A 25,017-nucleotide genomic window follows, 5' to 3' on the forward strand; every position below is an offset into this window, starting at 1 on the left:
TGCAATTAGATGGATCATTTAAAACAAGTTTAGATTTCTAACCCTAATTTCATTCCCTAAAATAATTAAGACATCGAATCAACCAATTGACCATAATTTTTTTCAAAAAATCATTTTTTTCACAACTCCCTACTAACGAAATACAAGTAAAGGAGCAAAGAGATGAAATTGTAACAACAGAAGTGAGATTGAGGGGGGTAAGGACCTTACGAAGATCAAATTTGGGGAAGTTTGTTACAATGTAGATAACTCTGTCAACTACTTCTTTTTTACTAAGGTGATCGTCGTGGGATGAGAAGAACTGAACATGAACAAGGAGACCCAATTGGGGGTGTGGTGGCTTGAGGTGTTTGGTGAGGCTGAGAGTGGTAAAAGGCAATAATGGCAAGCTTTTTCTTTATTCCTTAGTGCGTTGAATTGCAATTCAGAGATGGGAGCAATGAATGGAATTCATTGTTTTGGGGGGGAGGGAGGGAATAGAGAGCTAAACTGACCAGCATGTAATGAGCCAATACATGGAACCAAACATATGCATTGTAGTAGGCCCATTGAATCAGGCCTAAATTAATGGCTCATTCCATTCAACCAAACAAGTTGTAAGTTTTTAAAAGGAATTGAGTTATTCAGTTGTAAAGATGAAACTCAAGTTTTATTGAAAAACAACCCTAAAATTAATTCTAAAAAATTATAATAAAGAAAATTAAAAAGATAAAATGATTTTTCCTTATAAAATCCTCAATAATTTCCCTAGGTTTCCCTTTTATTGGGGGAAAAACTAAAATTAATTCTAAGAAAAAGGAAAAAAAAACAAAGGAAATTAAAATGATAAAACCATTTTCCTTATAAAAACCCAGATAATTCCTTGTAGAACCCTAGGGTTTTTCTTTTTACTAAAAAAATCTAAAATTAATTCTGGAAAAGGAAATTAAAAAGAGAGAATAGTTTGTTCTTATAAAAAAACCCTAGTAATTCATTGTAAAACCCAAGTTTTTCCCTAAAATTAATTTAAAAAATGATAAAATGATTGACTAATGAAAATTTACTAAAGTTGGGTGCCTAAAATGAATATTGAATTAATGGTGGTTGACCAAGATGAAAATGGTTGTTAATGGTAATACCTAAAATACAAATTTTTATTTTGGGTACTCAAAATGAAAACTTATGAAAATTGGATGAGCAACTGTACAGTTTACCCAAAGAAAAGAAAACAATTTACTTCAATTAATTCCAAGAATGAGCAACTAAGAATAATTAACCACTTAGTTCACTTCTTTAGATGTAGCTTCGGTACTTACACATTCCATCAATTTCGTTGAGTTATAAAAAAATTAATAAATTTAACCTTAATATTTACACATTTATCAATTTAATTATGACTCTAAAAATATATCTAAAAATAATATATATATAAACATTTTTTAAAAAAAATCTAAAATTTTCAATAAGAATATATGAAAAAATAAACTTAAAAAATTATTATTTTAAAATTCTTAAAATTTAAAATGTGTTGCATGAGATATACATTGTAGATTGAATACCCTATTGATAAATGGCAGATGACTTATTCGACCCTTCATTTAAAAAAAAAGAAGTAATTTTAGCTCTCTATTTAAATTTTTATCTCTTTTAATTTTTGAATTTGTATTGTTTGTCAAATCACCCCAAAATGGATGGAAAAGTTAATGTTTGTTAACTTTACTGATACATTAACAATTAATTAAATTTCTAAAATAAAAATATTTTTATACCTTTTATTTTTTAATAATATTAATAAGTTATACTTTTTTAAAAACAATTTTTATAATTTTGAATTTTTAAATTTTAAAAAATTAATGAATTATTGACGTGACATCTACATGGCAATCCACGTGTCTGCTACGTTAACAAAGTTAATAAACGTTAACTTTTTCATTCATTTTGGGGTGATTTGACAAACAACACAATTTTAAGGGTTAAAAAAGATGAAAAATTAAATAGAGGGCTAAAATAAATTTTTTTGTAAAGTTGGAGGGCCAAATAAATTATTATTCTTTATAAATAGTTCTCAATAACTTTCGACTAATCATTTTGTTATTGTACCATTAAAGTAGGATAAATTGACATAAAAAATGAGTGTCATGATTAATTATTCTTAGTTACAAACTTTCGAAATTGATAAGTACTAAATTACTCCATTTTTTTTGGAAGAATTAATTTACTCAATATCAAATTTAGGAAGAAGTAGAGACTTTCAATTTTCACAATTTTTTATTGGAAACTTGAATTTGAGTTTAAAAACTAGGATTTAGATTTCATAAATTCATAACTATTCTAGACCTCATAGAACTCACTCGGGTTTAAGCTTTTAGGGAGCAAGTGGTAGACTTTTATTTGGATAGTTCCCTTTGAACGTAATGTGTGCGAGTAAATATGATATGTTTCTACTATATGTGTGAGTACTAACTCTCTAATTACAAAATACGAAAACAAAATCATTATAGAAACCAAATCATTATTATATATTTATGTCAATTATTAAAAAAATAGATTATTTGGTATCACTTTTGTTTTGGTATTAATACATGCTAATATAAGTACGTTTTCAGTATATTGCTCCAGATTTATTTATATTTAAATTTCTTTTATATATATTTATAGTTTATTTTTTTAACATTAATCTTGTTATAGGTTTGTATCATATTTGTTCTTTTTGATACAATGTTTAGAACTACCCATAACCCCTTTCCAACCCTTAATTGGGAGAATAATGCGCTTCAGCGTACTTGAACTCATGTCCTCTTGCACCGGCAACAATACCGATGCCAATCGAGCTAAAACACAATTTTCATTTATAGTTTAAATTTTAGTTTGTTAATAAATTATATATTATACATATTATACTTTACATACATATAAATATACTTATATACAAATATAAATTTTTTAAAATTTTTATTAGGTTTTCAGTAACTTAATTTACTTATTATTTTATATTTTTAAATGTAATTATCAAAATAAAGATGATTAATATAAAACAATATATTATTTATTAATCTAAATTTTCAAAATCTTATATTAGCCAATATGAGCAAGTATGCATCGATTGGTATAAACCAATATAAATAAAAACAATTGACTGCACTACACCAAAACAGGCTTTTAGCGGCATTTTTAGCGGCGTTTGGATAAAAAATACCGCTAAAGATCGAGCATTAGCGGCACTTTTTGGAAAATGCCGCTAAAAATAAGTATTAGCGGCGTTTTCCAAAAAGCGCTGCAAAAAACCTATGCCCAACTACGGGCTTTCGGGGTTTTAGCGACGTTTTTGAGAAAACACAGCTAATGCTCAGGGCTTTAGCGACGTTTTGAGAAAGCGCCGCTAATGCTCAGGGCTTTAGCGGCGTTTTTGAGGAAGCGCCGCTAATGATCAGGGTTTTAGTGGCGTTTTTAAGGAAGCGCCGCTAATGTTTAGGGCTTTAGTGGCGTTTTTGAGGAAGCCCCGCTAATGATCAGGAATTTAGCGGCGTTTTTGAGTTAGCGCCACTAATGCTCAGGGCTTTAGCGCCGCTAATGCTCTATTTTTAGCGGTGTTTTTCTAAAAAGCGCCGCTAATGCTCAGGGATTTAAAATAATTTAAAATATTTGTTAAAAATGGAAAAATTAAAATACTATAAGTTCTTTTAAGCAGAATATATGGCATAACCTTATATATGGAATAAAAGGCGGCATCACGTGTTAAACTAATTCAATTATTATTTAAAATTTTATATAAATAAAATAGACATAATGATTTATTTATCCTTCTAACTTTACAAAAAAATCATTACAACCCTTCGTTTAATTTTTTATCTTTTTAACCCTTAAATTTATATTATTTATTAAATCAGCTCAAAATAGATGGGAAAAATTATTCTTTATTAACTTTACTAAACATGGAAGCCAATGGCCCTGAAATGAAAACAATTTTCACCTAAGCGTTTTTATAACTTATACACTTTTAAATTAATAATGGTAAAATTACATGTTAATCCCCTAAAAATGATAAAAATTTTATTTAATCCTTATAAAAATATAATTAAAATGGTAAAATTATATTTTTGACTATCCTAAAATATACAATTTAATTCCATCTCCTCCAAAAAATAAAAATAAAAGAAAAACATACCGTTAATCCAGTTCATAGGAGGCTGAAAGTGATACCCGGTTCGATGAAGTTGTTTTACAGTAAGTGCAGTTTTAGATTGTAAATGTGGATGAACCTTATGAAATGCTTCAACGGCGCCATTCTTACTTATTATCTCACAAAAACACCCAATTATTAATTAAACTAACAAAATAATTTCTATAAACTCCATTGAAATTTCAAAAGCCGAATGTTGAAACAGGATGGTGATTCATTTATATAGGACTGAAATTTAACAATTTCAAAAAATATATATATTTTTAAAATGTTTAGATAAGATAGATTTTTATTTGAATTTACCAGTAATTTATAATATCAACATTAAATCTACAATTCTTGATTTTCTTTTTTTTAAATAATTAAAATTTTATTCTTATAGTATTTAAATAATTAGGGATTATGGATTATGGTTTAAGAGTTGGGGTTTAAGGTTTAGGGGTTAGAGGTTGGGGGTTATGCTTTATGATTTAGGGTTTATAAGATAGGGGTTAGGGGTTTAGGGTTTAGATTAATTAGTATTTTTTAATTTATATATTAAATAGTTTCTTATATAATTGTAAAAGAGATAATATTAATTTTAATGTATTAAATTATGATTATAGTTTAAATTATTTAAGAGATAATAGATAAACTTTATATATATTAAATGGTTTAAGTTTTAAGGTTTACTTGAGATTTATTAAATGATACGTAGAAAATATTTGAAAGTAAAAACATAGAAAAATAGATTTAAAAATGGAAAAAATTAAAATACTATTATTTAAAATAATTTTAAAGTGTTTTGGGTATATGACTGATTAGGTTTTTTAATTTATATATTAAATAATTTATTATATAATTGTAAAAGAGATAATATGAATTTTAATTTATTAAAATTATCATTAATATAGTTTTTTAAAGTTTTTTTTCATATTTTAAAATTTTTTGTTTTTGTTTTTGTTTTCTTACATAAAAAATTATATAAAAATTTTAAAATTTATCTAATTCTTTTAAGTATTACTTAAATTTTCAAAATTTATTTATTTAAAATTGATATGAATTATATAATAATTAAATATAAAACTGTAAAAAAAGTCAATCATTAGCGGCGTTTATGAGAAAAACGCCGCAAAAGGTAAGCAATAGCGGTGTTTAGACGAAAAATGCCGTAAATATGTATTGAATTTTTTCAAAACGTGTCGTTTCACTACAAAAATTTAATTTTTTAGTGGCGTTTTTAGAAGCAAAATCCATAATCAATTGTAAAGAAAAGGGGGGAAAGATGAGGGGGGAAAGATATTTCAACAAAAATAATTAAAATTAAATCAACGAAAGAAATCCCTAGAAGCCTAAAGAAAAGAGGGGAAAGATGAGGCCGATGCCGATGGAACTCGTGACGGACCCAGACGACCAAGGTTCAGCCATGGAAGTCGACGATGTTGACACACCGGAGATCTTCGACGAAGGCATCATCACTTCCGACAACAAGCTCGCCTATGCCGATTTCTTCAACAACTTCGAAACTGAATCAGTTGAATCAGTTGAGTCGATTCCTCCTCAACCTCCATCTTCCTCTCAAGCTCTAGTTTCAGCTACCTTTTCACCTTCTGTACTTAGTTTGAAGTCGGTTCGCCGGTCAGCTCTATTTGGTGCTCACTCCACCACTCTCCAACGCTCCCGATGCTGTGAGTTTCTCTATCCAAGGTCCAGAACTTTAAAAAGAGCTTGCAGTGCTAGTTTAGTCGATGACTTCTCTGATGAAGAATTCTAAAAAAAGATTCCAGTCACCGGACGACAGCGATAAACCTATCAGCGAAATTAACATGAAGGATTTAGATTCTGAATCTTTGAAGCCGTCGTGGTTGGAAAGAGGAGAAGAAATAATCCCATCAAACATAGAACGTAAAGCCAACAGCGTGGATCTTCCGCTTTCGCTTCGGATTATGAAGAGGAAACTACAATGGCAAGAAGGGTTTCGTGATGCTGGGGAGTTGACTTATTGTTCAATGAAGAAGGCGTTTTCTTCAATGGTTTTTATAATCCAAGAGCTTCATAGTTACACTTTGCAGATGCGAGAGCTTTTGTTTTATGAAAATTTACAAGGGGTTCTTGTTAGAGTTCAAAAAGAGATGCATGCTTCGTTTGTTTGGTTGTTCCAACAGGTCTTTTCTCATATGCCCACATTCAAAGTTCTAAACTAATTTTTCCCCTATAATTTCATTTTTAGATTCAAAGTTTCGTTTTTTCTAAATTTTTTTATTAACAGCATTAACTTTTAATATTTATTTTTATAGTTTTTTTGGGGGAGGTGTGGGGGGGGGGGCGAGTAAGCACATTTGCTTTTGAACATAAGATTGATTCTGCCTGTGTTATGTATTTGCCACATTCTAGTTTTGGATTCAAAGTTTGTATGTGTTTCTTACCATTTTCTAAGAAATAAAAAATATGTTATTAATATTATCTTTGTTAAGTCTTTTTCACATAAGTTTGAACATTGTTTTGCTCCTTTTCATTATGGAAAAACAAATCTTTTTTCCAATTTAGTCTTTGTTTTTAATTATTTTATATAATTAAATTACTCAAAGTTTATTTCCCTTTTTTTGATCCAAACTTTTCTTTTGTACAAAATTACTCTCTTTCTTAACTTTTTATATTATATATATGTTTTATAATATTAGCTTTAGCTCTCAGTTTTCACTTTCACAATGAGTTATTTGAGCATTTTTCATATTTCTTTCTAATGTGGGACAGATTTCATTTTCTTAAAAAGAAAAAATTATATTGTTTTTGTTGCCTCAATCCTCTTTATTTGTCTCTTTAACCTCATTGGATATGGAGTCTATGTTGTCTTTTCTTTTCAGTTTTTCCATTTTAGATTTATAGTTAAACTTCAAAGTGGTTCTGGTTCAAGTTAACAGTGGGGTTTTTTACATTGATCATATTAAGTTTTCAGAAAATATTTTTCCTGTTGATTTGGATTTTTTAAGGTTATTTTTGTTTTTCCTTCCTAAAATGCTTTTTTTTGGATGATTTAATGAATATGGCAGGATTAAGCTTTAGAAATCCATGATTAACTGAGGACTTTATATTGGGTCCTCAGTTCAATTGTTTAAAATCTATATATATATTTTTTATAATATGCTATGTTATTCAGACTTGGGTATGTCCTTGGATGATCATATCTCGATACCTTTGTTTGCATATGTGCTGGACATGGGTGCTTTAAATAAAATGAAGAGTGCTTGCTGTCAACTAGGAGTTTTGATGATTATGATAATGATTGTTTCATATATATATTTTTCACCTATAGTAACATTAATTTTGTAAAGATATTTTCTTCAATTCTGAAACTGCTTTAATATCTCTTATTATCTTAAAAGTTCTGTTTATCTTGGTAAACTTAATTTTGCAGCTGCTACTGGATTTTTTGAGCTTCTCTGCTTCTAGCTTTTCATCTATAGTCAGATACTCAGTTGTGACTGATAAGGTCTCAATGGAGGTTGTTGAAGAATTCATTCTAGAACAGTTGAATCTGACAAAAGTCACAATATCTGAAATTAAGGTACCTAATTCTTTTTTTTCCTTCTTAGCCATTAATTATTATTGAGTGTTGACATGGGGGATCTATGCTACTATATCTATGTTACTCTAACTCATCATTTTTTTCTGAAGTGCTCATGTTTGACACTTGTGTTTGATGCATATTTGGACATGGATACATGAACATGATCTTCCAAATATATGAAAATCCTTAAGAAAGTTGAGCCTACCTATGTGGGATATATACCTTATTTGAAAATAAAGGTTATGCCTTTTTAAAAACCTGTTTAATACATTATATAAATGTCTTCTTAAAGTTTGTTAGGGCTGAAGCATGCATTAGTCTACTATAATTTTCTGCATAAATGGAAATTAGCTAGGTGTCCACTGCACAACCTTCAATTAGACTTTACATAAAAAAATTCATTATTGAAGGCAAACTGCCTGGCTTGCTGAAAAATGATGAGTTACAAACTGCCTTCATTTCTCCCATAAAGATCTGCCGAAATATGTTTCATCTAACAAGATTTTGATTGACAGCACATTCATTTGATAGGATAATTTGGAAACCCTGTTGCAAGAGGACATTCAGGCTGATCTAGTCTGTTGCAGCATTTGCAGGTATTTTGTGTAGTTTTAGTTGTGAACATTGGGTTTTGATTTGTCATGTGAACAAATATGATGAATCTGAAATGCATTTCTATTCTTCTATTTGCAGTTAAGATTTGAAACTGAAGACAAAGCAAGGAGACTTCTAAGTAATGTGTCATTTTTGTTGAAACCATGGGGTTATTTTTTCGGTATTACTCCTAAAAAATTGATTGCCAAAAACTGTTGTTTCTGGATTTGTGTATTTTCCTTCTTTTTTTCTTGTGGTTATTGCTGCACCTGTTTTTGGGAAGTGATTGTGTAAACATTTTAGTGTGCTTTAGTTATTGTAAGAATATTTTTAACATTGTTAATTTTAATATTATTGTAAGAATATTTTGAATTATAATTCAGTTATCAATTTATATCATATATCTTTCATTGAATTTGAAGTATCATTTAAATTTTCCGTTTTTGGTTGGATTTTATGTTACAAGAAGGATTTGTATATGGATGAAAATCGGATGTTACAAATTTGCCAAAATTAGTGACCTTTTTCCATAAACGCCACTAAAGAACGTACTTTTAGTAGCGTTTGTGATAAAAGCGCCGCTAAAGATCATATTCTTTAACAGCGTGTGTGGGCAAAGCGCCGCTAAAGGTCATGTTCTTTAGCGGCGTTTGTGGTTAAAGCGCCGCTAAAGGTCAGGTTCTTTAGCGGCGTTTGTGGGTAAAGCGCCGCTAAAGGTCATGTTCTTTAGCGGCATTTGTAGGTAAAGCGCCGCTAAAGGTCATGATCTTTAGCAGTGTTTGTGGGTAAAGCGCTATTAAAGATCATGTTCTTTAGTAGCGTTTTTTCACATAAACGCCACAAAAGTTAGCGACGTTATCAATGGCGGCATTTTTTGCGGCGCTATTAAAAAAACTCCGCTACAAGCCTATTTTGGTGTAGTGCTGCGACAAAACTTAAACTACTCGATATGAATTATAGACCAATATAATACGTACTAATCACTATGCCTAGTACCAATATAAAACATTGTATTCCAACATCTAACTAGCTTTACGAATTTGCAGTCACGGGGTCATCAAGTTTAATTTGCAACTTTTTAAAAGGCATAATGTCAAAATTGATCTTATCGCTTACAACTTTTGTCGTTTTAACCTACTTTTTTAGCACTTTAACCCTTAATGTTACATTTTCAGTCAAATTGATTTTTTTTAACGAAAAATGTTGATTGGACTGTTAAAATTTAATGGTGCTGACGTGACAATTTGAAGTGGATGATGTTTAAATGATATGACAAAAATGACTAGGAACAAATATTGGTGTGTGGGGATAAAAACAAGTTTATGAGAAATTAACTAAAGGCTTCAATGCATGTGACCATGCCTCTATATTTAAGGTTCTATTCACCTCACCAATATTTTGGTGTGTAAAAGAGCTAGTGATAAATGAATCTTGAGGATACAATGATGTTTAACGGTTGTCAACGTTTACACTGATAGAAACAGTCAAAATGAAATTTAGGTCGAATCTAATAGAATGTGTCCAACAACTGTGTTATAATGGACACCCTAAGTTTAGGGTTGGTTTCAATTATTTCTCGAACAACAACTATAACATCAATAGCTGAAGCAACATTACTGTCTCCTAAGAAATCCATCATCAGATGCACAACTGTGCTTGCAACTTCTGGGAACTTGATTGCGCAAGAAAGGATAGCTTGAATAAGCATTTGTCTGTATTCTTCGTTCTTCTCAAGTTCTCCACTTTGAGTTTTCATCACTTCCTTCTTTAACAAAAGAACAACTTCATTGATGTTTCAGGGAGTTACTAACTCAAGAACAATATCAAGTGTCTTCCTTTGAAAGTGCCCTAAGCACATGAAACTTTTATTTTTGGGGGAATATAAAGAAACTTTATTTCTATGTTTTTTTGTTGTACCATGCAAATGAAATTACACTATGAATAGTTATATACTTGAGTAATTATAATTCTTTGTTAATTAACCAAGTGACATAACTTTTCATATTTAAGAGACATATCTTATCACTATGAATAGTGACAACTCTTACCCAATATGCAAGTGATATAACTTTTGGATCACTGATAACATGTCATTTATAACTATTGGAACATTATAAATATTTTGAAAATGTCCCAACACATGAAATCATTATACCTTAAATTTGACATGAAAATAAAACATAATTTAAAAAACAAAACAAATGAAAGATGGAGTTCTTTGGGACTCCAATATATTAAAATAAAGTTTATCTTTGAAATAATAGTAGAAGACAATGCAAAAATGTATCCACTTTAGGCATTAAGGAATATGAAATTCAAAATTGTCTTTATATATATTTTGTTGTTCTTCTAACAATCTCGAAGCACATACTAAGCTCTTCTCCGGTATGAGAATCAAAGACATGGATCAACATATCTTCCCTTCCAGCATTGAAATTATTTATCATGCTTTGGTTCCAATAAAGTTGCATGGCATGGTGATCGCCTCCTGACGTTCGAACATTAAGAGTGTAAAATCATGCAAAAATATGAAGATAAGAGTGAAGTGCGGTTTATGCAAGCGTACATGTCAAATTGTAATATAGTTAGTTTACAGCGAAACAATTTGGTAAGTATTCCGAGAATCATATCCAAGGGATTGCAGATTGGAGAAAATCACTATTAAATCAATTATCGAAAATAATTACTAATCTAATCAAGTTACGAATTAGTAGTGTTAAATCCAATTTAAGATAATAAAATGAACTAAACTAATTAAAGTAAACTAACACTAAATCTAACCCTAGGTTAAGTTACTCAGATTTCTCCTATTTCTTGTTTCAACTATGCAAGCTACTTAGCCTAGAATCAATTACATTGCCCAATTATTAATTAAGCCAATAATTACCCTTAATTAAGTACTTACCACCATATGTATATGATTTGTTTATGCTTGATTTTGGTGCCTTATTTAGGCATGTGGCTTGGCCGTGTGACCCAAGTCAGAGAGTTACACGGGCACGGACACAGGCTGGGACACAGCCATGTGCCCCTACTTCGAATGCCCACACGGTCTGAGACATGGACGTGTCTCTTGGCCGTGTGACCTCTGCAATGTTGAAAATTTTTATTATTTTCTGAAAAATTCTCTGAGTTTTCGATTTAGTCTCGACTTGTTTCTAACATGTAATTTCGGCCTTGAGGGCTCGTTTAAGAGACAATATGTATGCTTTAAATCGGTTTTAATGTCTTTATTGATATGATTTGAAAAGTTTGAAATTTATGTCCGTTTAATTTGTAAACTCTGGTAATGCTCTGTAACCCTATTTTGGTGACGGATACGGGTTAGGGGTGTTACACAGATTCACAGGAACTAGTTAATAGTATCTGAAACAAGAAAAAAAATTAAAATCTTATCTGAACTCCTGAACATGTAGAAAGGTTAGCCATCTTCTAGAGCATTGCAAAGGTGAAATAACTACAAAGAAGGAAGGAATGTAATAGCCCGTTTTCAGTTAAATCAGAACAATAGTTTTGGGACCACAAATTTGACATGGAAATATTTATTTTATTATTAAATTGTTTATAGGACTAAATTAGGATCGTGTTAAAATTTCGTCAAGAAATTTTAACGTTTGCATGCCTAATTAAGTCAAAAGGACTAAATCGTAAAAGGTACAAAAGTAGAGTTCTAGTAGCTAAAGGTAACTAATGGCTATAGAACCTTAATATAAGAGTACTTAGGTGGTAATTATACCATTTTTGTGTTAGTGGACATTTATGAGTTTGGTTTTATGGAAATTATTAAAGTTTTTAAACGGTATAAGGTAAATAGGTAATTGAGGTTAAAAATTAATAAAACAAAATCCATTTTATTTGATTCATCTTCTTCCTCCACCGAAATGGAAGAAGAAAGAACATATTTAGGGCTTTGAATCATTCGGTTCAATCTCTATCTTGCATATCAAGTTAGACCTCGTACGGATTTAGATCGGGTCAAGATAAAGCTTCGAATTAGTCGACTCTGTTTCTATGCATTTATCATCGAGGTAAGTTCGTGTAATTGTGTAATGTTTTAATGCTATCTTTTGAGCTATATGTAAATTGTTGATTGTTATGTAATTAATTAATGTAACCCAACGATGTTACAACGACTATAGAACCCCATTTGAACCTTAAGAATTCATAGGATAGAAATGACATGTCATTAAGGTTTTCATGTTTTGGGTGTTGGTTTTAAATGTCCTACCGATGGTTGAGGTCCTGCATTTGTTGTGGATATTCCACAGCTCGTGTGAGCAGCATCGTGTAGCTTACATTTTGACCCACAACTCATGTGAGCAGGTCCATTTCACAACTTATGTGAGCAACGATGTAAACGAAAGGAAAATGTTACGATTATATGTTTAGCACACTTCATGTGAGCTATCTTGTGTATCTGGTGATATTCTAAATGGTTCAATGGGCATGAATTGGAAAGGAAATGCTAAGTGTTTAATATAAACCAATATATGTATTTATCAAAAAGATTTGAAATGGTGAGATAGATGGAAAATATGTTATGTTATGGAAGATGACAAATCCAATTGAATTATGTTCAAGTGTAATGGTTATCTATGTTAAATTCATATGAATGATGTTCAAGTATTCTAACATGTGTTGTTGTTGGTGCTTAGGCTTGTGCCAAGCTATTGGTTGGATTATATCAGGTTAAATTTTAATGTTATGTAATGAAATGGTAAGTTATGTTTTATGTTATACGAACTTACTAAGCATTATATGCTTACGTAGTTTTCTTTCCTATGTTTTTATAGATAATCGGAAGCTCATTCAGTTTGGAAGCGCGTCGGAGACCTATCACACTATCCCACAGATATATCGGTAGATTTTAATGTTTTGGTCATGGTTATAATGGCATGTATAGGTGGACTTGTATTAATGATCTAGTTGTTATGTTTGGCATGTATATATGTGGTATTATGGTTGGTGAACTTTTGGTATTTTGATGCTTAAATGGTTGGTGTTGAAATGATCAAGTGAATATATATTTTGAATGACCAATTTGGTATGTTTGATTGTGACTTGGTATATGGTCAATTTTGCTATGGCTTGGTATGGAAGTAGGTAGTTTTTGTATGGTTGATTCATGCATAAATATGTTTATGTTTAGATTGATTTGATGATTGGTGATTGAGGTGCCTTTTGGCATACTGGCTGTAAGGATAAACGACCTATTGAATTAGTTTGTTATGCATGTTTTAGGTATGTTTTAAGGCTTGATTGTATGTACAAATGGCTTGTAGGTCTGTGCTTGATTTGGGTGAAATAAAGGGCTTGAATTTGGCCTATTTCTTGTCCACACGGCCTAAGACACGGGCGTGTGTCTCAGCCATGTGTGACATACTACCATGCGATATGGCCGTGTATCCCCTCTAGGTTTCAAAGGGTTGCAAGTCAGGCAATTACACGGCCTAGCACACTGTTGGAACACCGGCACCTCTACGGCGCAGCGAAAAATAAAACATCCAGCTATCCTAACCATGGATCCATGTGTGAGGAACGAATCGGGGTGAAAAAAAGGTTTCGAAATAACCGAATCTTTATTCTGAGTAGACAGCGACACCTCGGTAATGAGTAATCTGACTTACTATCGAACCAAGCCGCAATCTATCGTGACTCCGGCCTCTACATAATCCACCCAGTTATCAATGAACGGAAGGAATCCCCAAAACTATTTTGGAGAATACTTTGCTTTGACGGCTGCTAGACCCACCAAGCCAAGAAAAACGGGATTTTTTATATCTATTTTTAAGGTTTCTAGAAATTGAATAAATATAACAATGTTTTTTTAAATCGAAAATTATAATTACATTAATTATAATAATGATTTCGGGAAACTATATATTTATTTGAATTTATATACGAACCAAATTCATGTTCTCATTATGTGTACAACAACCTTGTACATATAATGTATTCGATATTTGATTACCCAATTAAATTAATTCTATAATTAATTTAATTCAAGCGACAACCAAACACAATACCAACTATGTTTTATTTCGTTCATTTCAACTATAGGGTGTGACCCTGTAGGTTATTGTAACGTTGGCAGTAATACTAGAATGATTCCAATGTTACAAACAATGAGTGGCACCTAACAATGCATTAGTGCTACCTAAGTCACAAGAAATCATGATTCGACATAACCTTTTTATGATTAACCTTTTATGCAATAATCCTTAAGTCCTTTATCTCTGGATTGGACACAAGTCATGGAATAGTCACACTTGCATAGTCCATTCCATGTTCCTTGATATCTTAAAGTAGATTATGATATACAAATAAGTATGACATCTCATATCAGCTTATTTGAGCATGGCCATGCAATTCTAGTCTCACTCAATCAAGTGGCCTAAGATATTACTCCCATTATTTAGGAGGGACTTATCCTATATCGATCAACCATATCCCTCTACACAGATCGTGGTATATCCAACATCAGTCTTTATAGAACAACTAGTTACGGTGTATGTTTGACTGTATCAAAATATACAACTCACGATGTTAGGATTATGATGATCTCAAGTCTGAGGATCATATACATATTAATCAATATGAGTAATGTTGTGAAAATTACATAATAATCCAAGAAACATACTCATAACGGGTCAGTCCAATATGTTGTTTTCTAACATAGATATTCATGCATCGATTTTGACACTCCATATCAATGACAACTCTTTATCATCAATCAACTACATGTTAGCCTTAATGCATTATCGTTTTCCTAGCCAACAATAATACTTGACTAAGGACCTTTTAAGAAAAATCATATTATTCTCAGGACATTATTATAAAATAGTTTATTTATACACACAGAAAAGAAACTGAAATAATAATGGTAACGCCTTATATTAATAAACATGATAAATCAAGTATTTTATTACAACCATCTCATGATTGATCTTTGGGCATACTCTAACAATCTCCCACTAGCACTAAGACCAATCACTTATATATCTAATACCAAGTGACTTAGTGTGACGATCATGCTTCTGCTGTGTCATAGGCTTGGTCAGGGGATCAACAATGTTATTATCTGTAGGTACTCTGCATATCTCTACATTCCCTCGATTGATAATCTCTCGAATAAGATGGTAGCGCCTAAGTATATGTTTAGATGCTAGTGAGATCTAGGTTCTTTAGCTTGTGCAATGGCTCTATTATTATCACATCAGAGTTCTATAGCATCTGATATGCTAGGCACAACCCCTAGTTCAATAATGAACTTCTTGATCCAAACCGCTTCCTTTGCTGCCTCACTGGTTGCAATATACTCGGCCTCTATTGTAGAATCGACCACTGTACTTTGCTTTGAACTCTTCCAGCTCACAGCACCACCATTAAGGAAAAACACAAAACCTGATTGTGATCGAGAATCATCCTTGTCGGTTTGGAAGCTGGCATCAGTGTAACCTTTTACACTTAACTCTTCCTCACCTCCATATATTAGGAACGTATCCTTAGTTCTTCTTAAGTACTTAAGGATATTCTTGACTGTGGTCCAGTGGCCTTCACCGGGATCTACTTGGTACCTGCTCGTCATACTTAAGGCATATGAGACATCTAGACGGGTACATAAAATGACATACATGATAGATCCAATAGCGAAAGCATATGGAATTTTACTCATGCGTTCTCTCTCTTGTGGAGTTAAAGGACACATTTCCTTCGAGAGTGAAATATCATGTCTCATAGGTAGGAATCCTCTATTAGATTCTTCCATACTGAACCTTTTCTATGTATGTACTTTGGCTTAGGCCTAGTAGTCGTCTTGATCTATCTCTATAGATCTTCACTCCTAAGATGTAAGTGGCTTCACCCAAGTCCTTCATAGAAAAACAACTTCCTAACCAAGTCTTAATAGACTGCAAGGTAGGTATGTCATTTCCTATGATAAGTATGTCATCCACATATAGTACCAAGAATGTTATAGTGCTCTTACTAACTTTCTTGTAAATACATGACTCATCTTCATTTTTGATAAAACCAAACTCCTTGATCGCATCGTTAAAATGAAGATTCCAACTTCGAGAACCTTACTTTAATCCATAAATGGATCTCTGTAGCTTACATACCTTTCTAGCATCCTTTGGATTGGCAAAACCTTCAGGTTGTGTCATGTACACATCCTCTTCAAGTTTCCCATTAAGGAAAGTTTTTTTGACGTCCATCTGCCAGATTTCATAGTCATGAAATGCAGCTATAGCGAGCAAGATCCTGATGGATTTAAACATAGCTACAGGAGAAAAGGTTTCATCATAGTCAACACCATAAACTTGGCGAAAACCTTTAGCGACTAATTGCCCATTGTATGTTTGTATATTACCATCCATGTCGATTTTCTTTTTGAAAACCCACTTCACCCTATGGGTTTAACCCCTTCGGGTGGGTCAACCAAAGTTCATACTTGGTTTTCATATATGGAATCCATCTCAGATCTCATGGCCTCAAGCCATTTCTCAGAGTCTGGGCTCGTCACCACTTCTTGATAAGTCCTAGGCTTATCTTGATCTATAAGAAGAACGTCACCATGCTTTGTAATGAGAAATTCATATCTCTCAAGTGCTTGGCGTTCTCTTAAAGATCTACGCGGTGGTTATGTTTCTACAACAGTTACTTGTTCCTTAATTTCTTGTAGAATTTACTATTGTTCTATCTCTGGTTCAGTGGTATTTTGTGATTCTCAAATTTCTTCAAGTTCAATCTTTTTCCCACTTTCTTTTCTAGAAACAAATTCTCTCTCTAGGAAGACACCAGTCCGAGCAACAAGTATTTTGTTCTCAGTGGGATTAAAAAAATAATATCCTTTGGTTTCTTTCGGATACCTCACAAAAACACACTTTTCAAATTTGGGTTCAAGCTTAGTGGACATCTGACATTTAACATAAGCTTTGTAACCCTAAATTTTCATAAAAGACATACTAGGACGTTTCCCAGTCCACATCTCATATGACGTCTTTTGAACCGATTTAGATGGAACACGATTTAGTGTGAAAGCAGTTGTCTCAAGTGCATGTTCCTAAAAAAAAGTCGGCAGATCAGCATGGCTCATTATGGATCAAACCATGTCTAACAGAGTTCGATTTCTTCTCTCAGAAACTCTATTCCATTGTGGAGTACCAGAGGGAGTAAGTTGTGAGACAATCCCACATTCCTTCAAAAGATCATCAAACTCTAAGCTCAAATACTCTCCACTTCGATCAGATCGAAGTGTCTTAATGGTTTTGCCTAGTTGATTTTGTACTTCATTTTTGAATTCCTTAAACTTTTCAAGGGACTCAGACTTATGGAGCATGAGATAGACATACCCATATCCACTGAAATCATCAGTGAAAGTAACGAAGCAGTGAAATCCACCTCTAGCCTGTATATTTATTGGCCCACGTACATTAGAATGTATTAGGCCCAATAAATCACTAGCTCATTCACTTTTACCAGTAAAAGGAGATTTAGTCATTTTTCCCAATAAGTAAGATTCACATACTTCAAATTGTTCAAAAACAAATGAATTCAAGAGACCATCTTTATGGAGCTTGGATATGCATTCCTCACTTATGTGGCCCAAATGACACTGCCATAGATAAGTTTGATTTGAGTCATTTATTTTCGATCTTTCAGTATTTATGTTGTAAATGGGATTCATTTGATCTAAAATATAGAGGTCATTAATCAATTGTACCGAACCATAGAAAACATTATTGAGATAAAATGAACAACAAGTATTCTTAATAATTATTTCAAAACCAATTTTTTCTAAACAAGAAATTGAAATAATGTTTTTAGTCAAACTGGGCACAAAATAACAATCCTCTAAACATAAACCAAGTTCACTAGGCAAAGATAAATTATATGTTCCCACAGCTAATGCAGCAACTTGTGCTCCATTTCCAACTCGCAAGTCCACATCTCCTCTAGCCAAAGTCCTACTTCTTTGTAGTCCTTGTATAGAAGTACAAATGTGAGAACCACAACCAGTATCTAATACCCATGAAGTAGTAGTTGATAAATTAATATCAATAACATAAATACTTGAAGCAGACGTTCCGCTTATTTTGGCCTTCTTGACTTCCTCAAGATAGATAGGGCAGTTGCGCTTCCAATGTCCAGTCACACCATAATGAAAGCAGTTTCCTTCCTTAGCTACCCCACCTTTAGGTTTCAATGCAGCCTTTACTTTTCCAGGCTTGGGCCTACCTTTGGCCTTGGGCTTTGTCTGAACTTTGGCCTTTCCTTTGCCCTTATTATTACAGACCATCAGTATGGTCTTGGGTCCAACCTTTTCATGTTGCCTTCAGCAGTTTGTAACATACTGAGCAACTATGGCAGAGTCTTGTCAATTTCATTCATATTGAAATTGAGGACAAACTGGCTGTAGCTATCCGGCAACGATTGCAGAATAACATCAGTGGCCAACTCTTGGCTCAATGGAAACCCAAGCTTAGATAGGCTTTCAATATAGCCAATCATCTTAAGAACATGAGGTCCTACTGGGCTTTCTTCAGCCAATTTACATTGGAATCGGGCCTTAGAGATATCGAACCTCTCTTGCTGTGCTTGCCCCTGATAAAGTTCTTTTAGGTGCTCAATCATTTCATAAGCAACCATGTCCTCATATTGCTTCTGAAGCTTAGGATTCATAGTGGCAAGATAAGACATCCAATGTTTACCATGTCATCGAGATGCTTTTTGTAAGCATCTCTATCAGCCCTCGAGGCATTAGCGGGTGGTTCATTAGGAAGCGGTTGTTCAATGACATATAATTTTCGTTCTTGTTTAAGGACAATCCTCAAGTTACGGAACCAGTCAAGAAAATTCAAACCATTCAATTTGTCATTCTCAAAGACCGATCGCAATGAGAGTGTATTAGTGTTTGCAGCCATAATATATCTACAACAATAAAATATGCGTGTGTAAATTTACCAAGTTTATATCAATCATTAAAAATGACTTTATTAAATAGTGTTCCCACTATTTTATTACAAAATTAATAACCCTCATATATTAGTTTTGAAAAGACTTTCTCGAAAAGTATTTCAAGTGGGTTAAGGATCCATATTTCACCTCCTCTTAAGTCAGCTTTGGCTTTACTCTCAAGATTATGGTTATCTAGGTAAGCAACACTTGCTAATTACATCATATGTAACTCCTAAAGTTTAGTGAACAACTCTTGTTCTAATCATATTATGATTTATCCAAATTAATTGCCTCTAGGTTTCTAATCCTATTAGAATAATCTAGTTAAGTCATTAACCAATTTTAACCAGCGAACATCACTTGTTTATTCTTCGCGTTTAACCAAGATAAATGCTAGTACTTCGCTTTAGCAGAACCTACACAGTATTGATCGAGGCCTTAACGAGGGCAAAATTGGAAGGCTATATTGACTTAATATTTTAATAGAGGGATTTTGTTAAGGTTGTTCCACCTCACCAATTATGGTTTACTTTAGTCCATTTAGCTATTTAATTGATCTCATCAATTAATATGGTTCATTATTATCAAATTTTAACATATTTAAAATTTGACATGCTTTAGACATCCATAGCATCTCATACATGAATAAATAAAGCAATAAATAAATGCAATAGTTATAGCCCATAAACTAAGGTGGTGCAACCTAAGCCAAAAGAAACCTAAAGGTGTAAGCCGTTTCACAAGCTATCGGTCCACACTAGTTGACCCATTTTCCTTCTCGTCTAGCCCACAACAACTCTTGCAAATTACAATATGCAGAAACTCGTTTTACATACGAGGGAGTAAGATGAGAAGAGAAATACAAGAGGATAGTAGTAAGGCATGACACACAAGCCGTATTTATAAAATTACAACCTTTTATCAAATGAGTTATCGAGCTATAACTATGCATTTCAAACACCGTGCATGTCAAAAATAGCATACATAATTCAACGTCTTGTTAAGGTGAATTTTAACATATCCTTTCAACTTTTATGGCCACCAAGTTTAATTTATTATAAAACATACTACCATGCGATATGGCTGTGTGTCCCCAGTAGGTTTCAAAGGGTTGTAAGTCGGGAAATTACACAGCCTAGCACACAGCCTGGCACACGAGCGTGTGAGGCCATTTCGAGAGTTACACGATTTGGCACACGAACGTGTAGCTTGGTCGTGTGAACCAAGTCAGAGAGTTACACGAGCACGGACGTGAACTGGGACACAGTCGTATGTCCCTATTTCGGATGTTCACATTGCCTAAGACACGGGCGTGTGTCTCAACCGTGTGAGTCACACGGCCGTGTGACGCTTACAATGTGAAATTTTCTATCTTTTTCAATAAAGTTCTAGATGATTCGAATTTAGTCCCGAATTGTTTCTAAAGTGTTTCTAAGGCCTCAAAGCTCGAATTAGGGACGATATGCACGTGTTTGAATGAATTATGTTATGATTTATGAAATGTTTAGAATTAAATGTTTAAAGTTAAAATTTACGGTAATACTCCATAACCCTATTCTGATGACAGATACGGGTTAGAAGTGTTATAAGGAATGTATTGAAAAGAGGAATCTAGCTGCAGGATTAAGAGTAGGGTTTCTTTAAGTTTTCAATGTTTGATTGTTTTTTTAGGATATGGGCTTAGGTAAACTTTAAGCTTTTAAATGGGTTCAGATTGGGCCTTATTTTTGTAGGGTAGTTTTTTCAGTTGTTCTTTTATTTTTTTTTGTTGAATAAAATATGCAAGCCATATTTTTATTAAAAAAAATATTTAGTAGGTTATCATTAAAATCTTGTAAACATATTATTTATATTCATTTAATATATTATCAATAAATATTTTGATGTATAATATTAAATATGATATATTATATTAAATATAATGTAATATTTTAAATACTTCGTTTTTTAATTAATAATATATTGTATTAGGAAAAAAATAAGTTTAATTTTATAAATTAAATATATTTATTTAATATAATGGTAATAATGTCATTTTATGTCTATTCCTAATTTATTCTTTATTTTCATTTTATTTGACCAAACTATTTAATACCTATTACATTTTTATTTCATTCCCATATAATAGCATTCCATTCGTATTATATCTTATTTTAACGAACCAAACATGTCGTTAATATTATTAAAAAGAAAAAATACCAATACATTTACAAAGTAAACAAATAGATATGGTTTTGTGGTTTAATTAATGTTTCTAACATTTGTTCACATGCCCTAACGTGACAATCGAAGGTTTTTCCCTCAAGTATTTTAGAGACCAGCTCTCTTCAATTTGCCATGTGCTTTGGTATGCCAGATTTGCATTAGATTAAGGACTATTCAATATTCATTTCCTTCCCATTATTATTATTATTTACAGCCACCTTATTAATTAATTAAATGGTCAATAAATAAATACTAATCATTTTATTTAATATAAATTTAATATTCGGTATTCGATATAAATTCTCAACTCTAAATTTTTAATAAAAAATATGAAATAAATCTTAAAAATTAAGACATAAATTCTAAGTTTAAAACTTGAAAAAAAACAATTATGTTTAAATAAATTTATTAATATTTTTTTATTTTTCTTAATTAAATTATCACATCATTAGATTCCTGCATAATTTCATTCACCAATTTTGGAAAACTAATGAACAGTGTTGGTTAATCATATGCTAACAATGATTAGAAGCCGTTATTTTTAGTTGAAAGTCTAACCAACCCTCTGACTTCTATTTTCCCAATGAATGTTATACACCTCAAATCTATTGCAACTTTGCTTCTTACCATGTGAAATGATTCTTTCTTACTATCATAAATATTAAATACATTATCTCTATTATCAATTTCTTTTTGGGTTAATTCACCAAACATCTCCAAACAATTATTCAGATTCTAAATTGGTCCTTAAACTTCAAATTTTAACTAATTAAGTCCTCAAAGTCTCAAAGTATATGAATTGTATCATTTATGTCATACTATCAACTTATGCTTTAAATGCCAATTTGGATATGATGCTAAACATTTTCAAAAACATATGATAAAAAATGAAAACATGTGTGAATATATATAACATAAATATATAACATGGACATGACATGTTAAAAAAACAAAGTCTCATTAAAATCTAAGAGTGCTATTCTTTTAACATGTCAAATTTAAATCGTTTTGTTGATGGGAGGTCAATCCTTTTTAGAGAAATCTTCACAGTATCATCCACCAAAATTTGGCGAATCCCTTAACATGTTTGGCATTGTCTCTAGTTAGGATTTTGTCTTCTGAAGAGGTAACAAATTCAATTGAGTGGGAGCACCTCGTAGGAATGGACCATGCATGACTCACGACTATTAACCAAATAATGTAAGCTTCTGCGCTTTGTAGTGTTTGAACCCATACCTTTATATGGCATTGTTAGGCATCTAGCTACCACTTGATCTAGCTAGTGACACTTTGAAAAGTTAGAAGAAGTCGGTCTCCCTTCAACATGTTCATATAGTAAATGCACAAATGTATATAATTGGATCGACAACGTTTTAAATATGCTCCACATGATCATATCTGGAATGACATTAAACGTCTAAGCTAATGGCAAGGCTGATGGAAGTACTTAATTGATACGATACTAATATTTTAATGACTCAATTAAAATATTTTGAAGTTTGGGACTATTTTAGAATTTGGACTATAGTTCAAGGACATCTTATGAGAATAACCCAAATCCCGCCCCCCACCCCCCTTCCCTTTCAAAATCTACCATTCAGTGCAAGGGTCTATATATATACTATTGACTTGTGATCTCCAATCAAAAGGCACTTCCAAAATCTATGGAGATGAGAAGCAAGTTTACACAAGGAACTTTCCTCCTCCTTTCTTCACTTGTTTCATTATCTTATTCATACTCCACCGACGAAGATTCTTCGCAACTTATGTCCAGACGCTTACTTAACCAAGCTTCTGACATGTCAATTCAACAGTATCTAATACCTCACAACATTATAAGAGAAGAGCGGCGGCTGCCTCCTCTCAAATGGAGCAAAAAGCTGGCAAAATTTGCTTCCTGGTGGGCACATAAGAGGCAAGCAGATTGTGCTTTGATCCATTCCAATAGCGATTACGGGGAGAATCTCTTCTGGGGCAGCGGCAAGGATTGGAAACCAGGCGATGCAGTGGCCGCGTGGGCGGAGGAGAAAGACTACTACGACCATAAAAAGAATACATGCACCAAAAATAAAGACTGCTTACATTATACTCAAATGATTTGGAAGGATAGCTTGAAGATTGGATGCGCCAAAGTTGTGTGCAGAAGCGGAGATACGTTGATCGCTTGTAACTATGATCCCCATGGTAATGTGATAGGCCAAAAGCCATTTTGATTTGAAATTTGTGCAAAGTGTGGCAGTGGTACATAGTATGAAGGTGTTAAATCGTTCTTAATTGCTTTCACTCTTAATATTCAGATGCTGTTCCATTTCCAACTGTTTTCGGTATATAAACTAGTATTTAACCCAATATGGTTGGCTTTGATGATGGTAGAGTAGACCAAGAAAGACAGAGGTGTATCACTCGTTTCGAATAGGGTTTACTCCTAATTTTTGTTGCCTCTAATCTCAATTCTGTCTTAAACCCCCCATTTTATTTAAATTACATATTATTATAATAGTTAAAATGTTATTTATATTATTTATAAAGCCCTTTACTTAAGTTGATGTCACCAATCAATATTTTAATATTCTTTCACATCTGAAATAAATTATATCATTTAAAAGTACTTTAGTCTTTTTATTTAAAAATAATAAAAAATTTGCATAAGTTTATGTCTATTGGGTTAGCAACACCTTAAATTTATCACTCAAAAAATCATGTTTTAAATACATAATTTCATATGCGTGAGGGTGTGATAATATTTCTAATAGCATTGTAAAAGTTTTAAAAAATTATAATTAAAATGAATAAAAGTAGTTATAAAATCGAAAGGGAGTTAGTTTGGTAAAATTTTAGGGATGGGCGGTTAATCCGTGGCCTCTAACATTTTAATTAAAAACTCATATGTTATTTTACCTTATTTATTTTATTAAAAAAATTATAAGAGTAAACCAAATAAAAACCTAACCACTAATAAGCTCGAGTTACTTTACCATCTCAATTAGATGCGAGGATCAGACCGAATCGAGTGCAAAATTTTAAGTTAATAAAGTTGCAAAATTCTATTTTATCATCAAAATTAATTTGAATTTTTTTCGAATCGAGTATAGAGAAATGAGATTCGAGTTGAGTCAAATAAATATGTTTGAGTTAAACTAAAAAAATTTAAATTGACCATACTGAAACCTTGTTAACAATATGACCAAAATTCCAAGTTAAAAACATAAATACCATATATATTTGAAAACTATTTTAAAATAAAATAAGGGAGAAGAAAACAAGATAATTAATCTGATAAACTTGATTTCATAATTCACTTTTTAAGCTTTCAAATTTATCATTTTAGAAATTTAAAAATATATATAATTTAGCCTTTTTATGTTTTTTTAAGATTTTTTTAGTAATTTTTAATTTTCTGAATATATATTTATAAAATTTTGAGAAATTTTTTTTATAATATTTTGAATTTTTGAAGATTATTTTCATCTCAATTAAATTCTAACTAAGTAGAGTGAAAGCTAGAGACAAAGAAAAGAATGAGTTAACATACTCCCAGAGCAAATACTAGAAA

General features: G+C 31.9%; 3 protein-coding genes across 4 annotated transcripts; all 3 read left to right on the forward strand.

Annotated features, from left to right (window-relative positions):
• Positions 1-5,510: 5,510 nt before the first annotated feature.
• Positions 5,511-5,879, forward strand: LOC121218340 (uncharacterized; the record flags this gene model as incomplete). The annotated part of the gene is made up of 1 exon (XM_041095432.1): positions 5,511-5,879. A coding segment is annotated over exon 1 (369 nt), but the record flags the coding sequence as incomplete, so codon positions are not given.
• LOC107901629 (uncharacterized) lies at positions 5,879-8,675 on the forward strand. 2 transcript variants are annotated; one of them, XR_005914577.1, is made up of 4 exons: positions 5,879-6,303; positions 7,554-7,703; positions 8,222-8,302; positions 8,400-8,675. XR_005914577.1 is itself a non-coding variant. In XM_041095431.1 (4 exons), the coding sequence occupies exons 1-4, from the start codon at positions 5,887-5,889 to the stop codon at positions 8,401-8,403; spliced, it is 636 nt and encodes a 211-aa protein (XP_040951365.1). In that variant the 5' UTR covers positions 5,879-5,886; the 3' UTR covers positions 8,404-8,675. The 2 variants fall into 2 exon arrangements, 1 of the variants encoding a protein (XP_040951365.1); XM_041095431.1 differs by having other exon boundaries at positions 8,238-8,302.
• A 14,450-nt stretch (positions 8,676-23,125) lies between these two features.
• LOC107900357 (pathogenesis-related protein 1) lies at positions 23,126-24,033 on the forward strand. The gene has a single exon (XM_016825983.2). It carries the CDS (start codon positions 23,129-23,131, stop codon positions 23,675-23,677), a length of 549 nt encoding a protein of 182 aa, XP_016681472.1. The 5' UTR covers positions 23,126-23,128; the 3' UTR covers positions 23,678-24,033.
• Positions 24,034-25,017: the final 984 nt, after the last annotated feature.

The sequence above is a fragment of the Gossypium hirsutum genome, chromosome D06 (assembly GCF_007990345.1).
Source record: "Gossypium hirsutum isolate 1008001.06 chromosome D06, Gossypium_hirsutum_v2.1, whole genome shotgun sequence".
Classification (NCBI taxonomy): domain Eukaryota; kingdom Viridiplantae; phylum Streptophyta; class Magnoliopsida; order Malvales; family Malvaceae; genus Gossypium; species Gossypium hirsutum.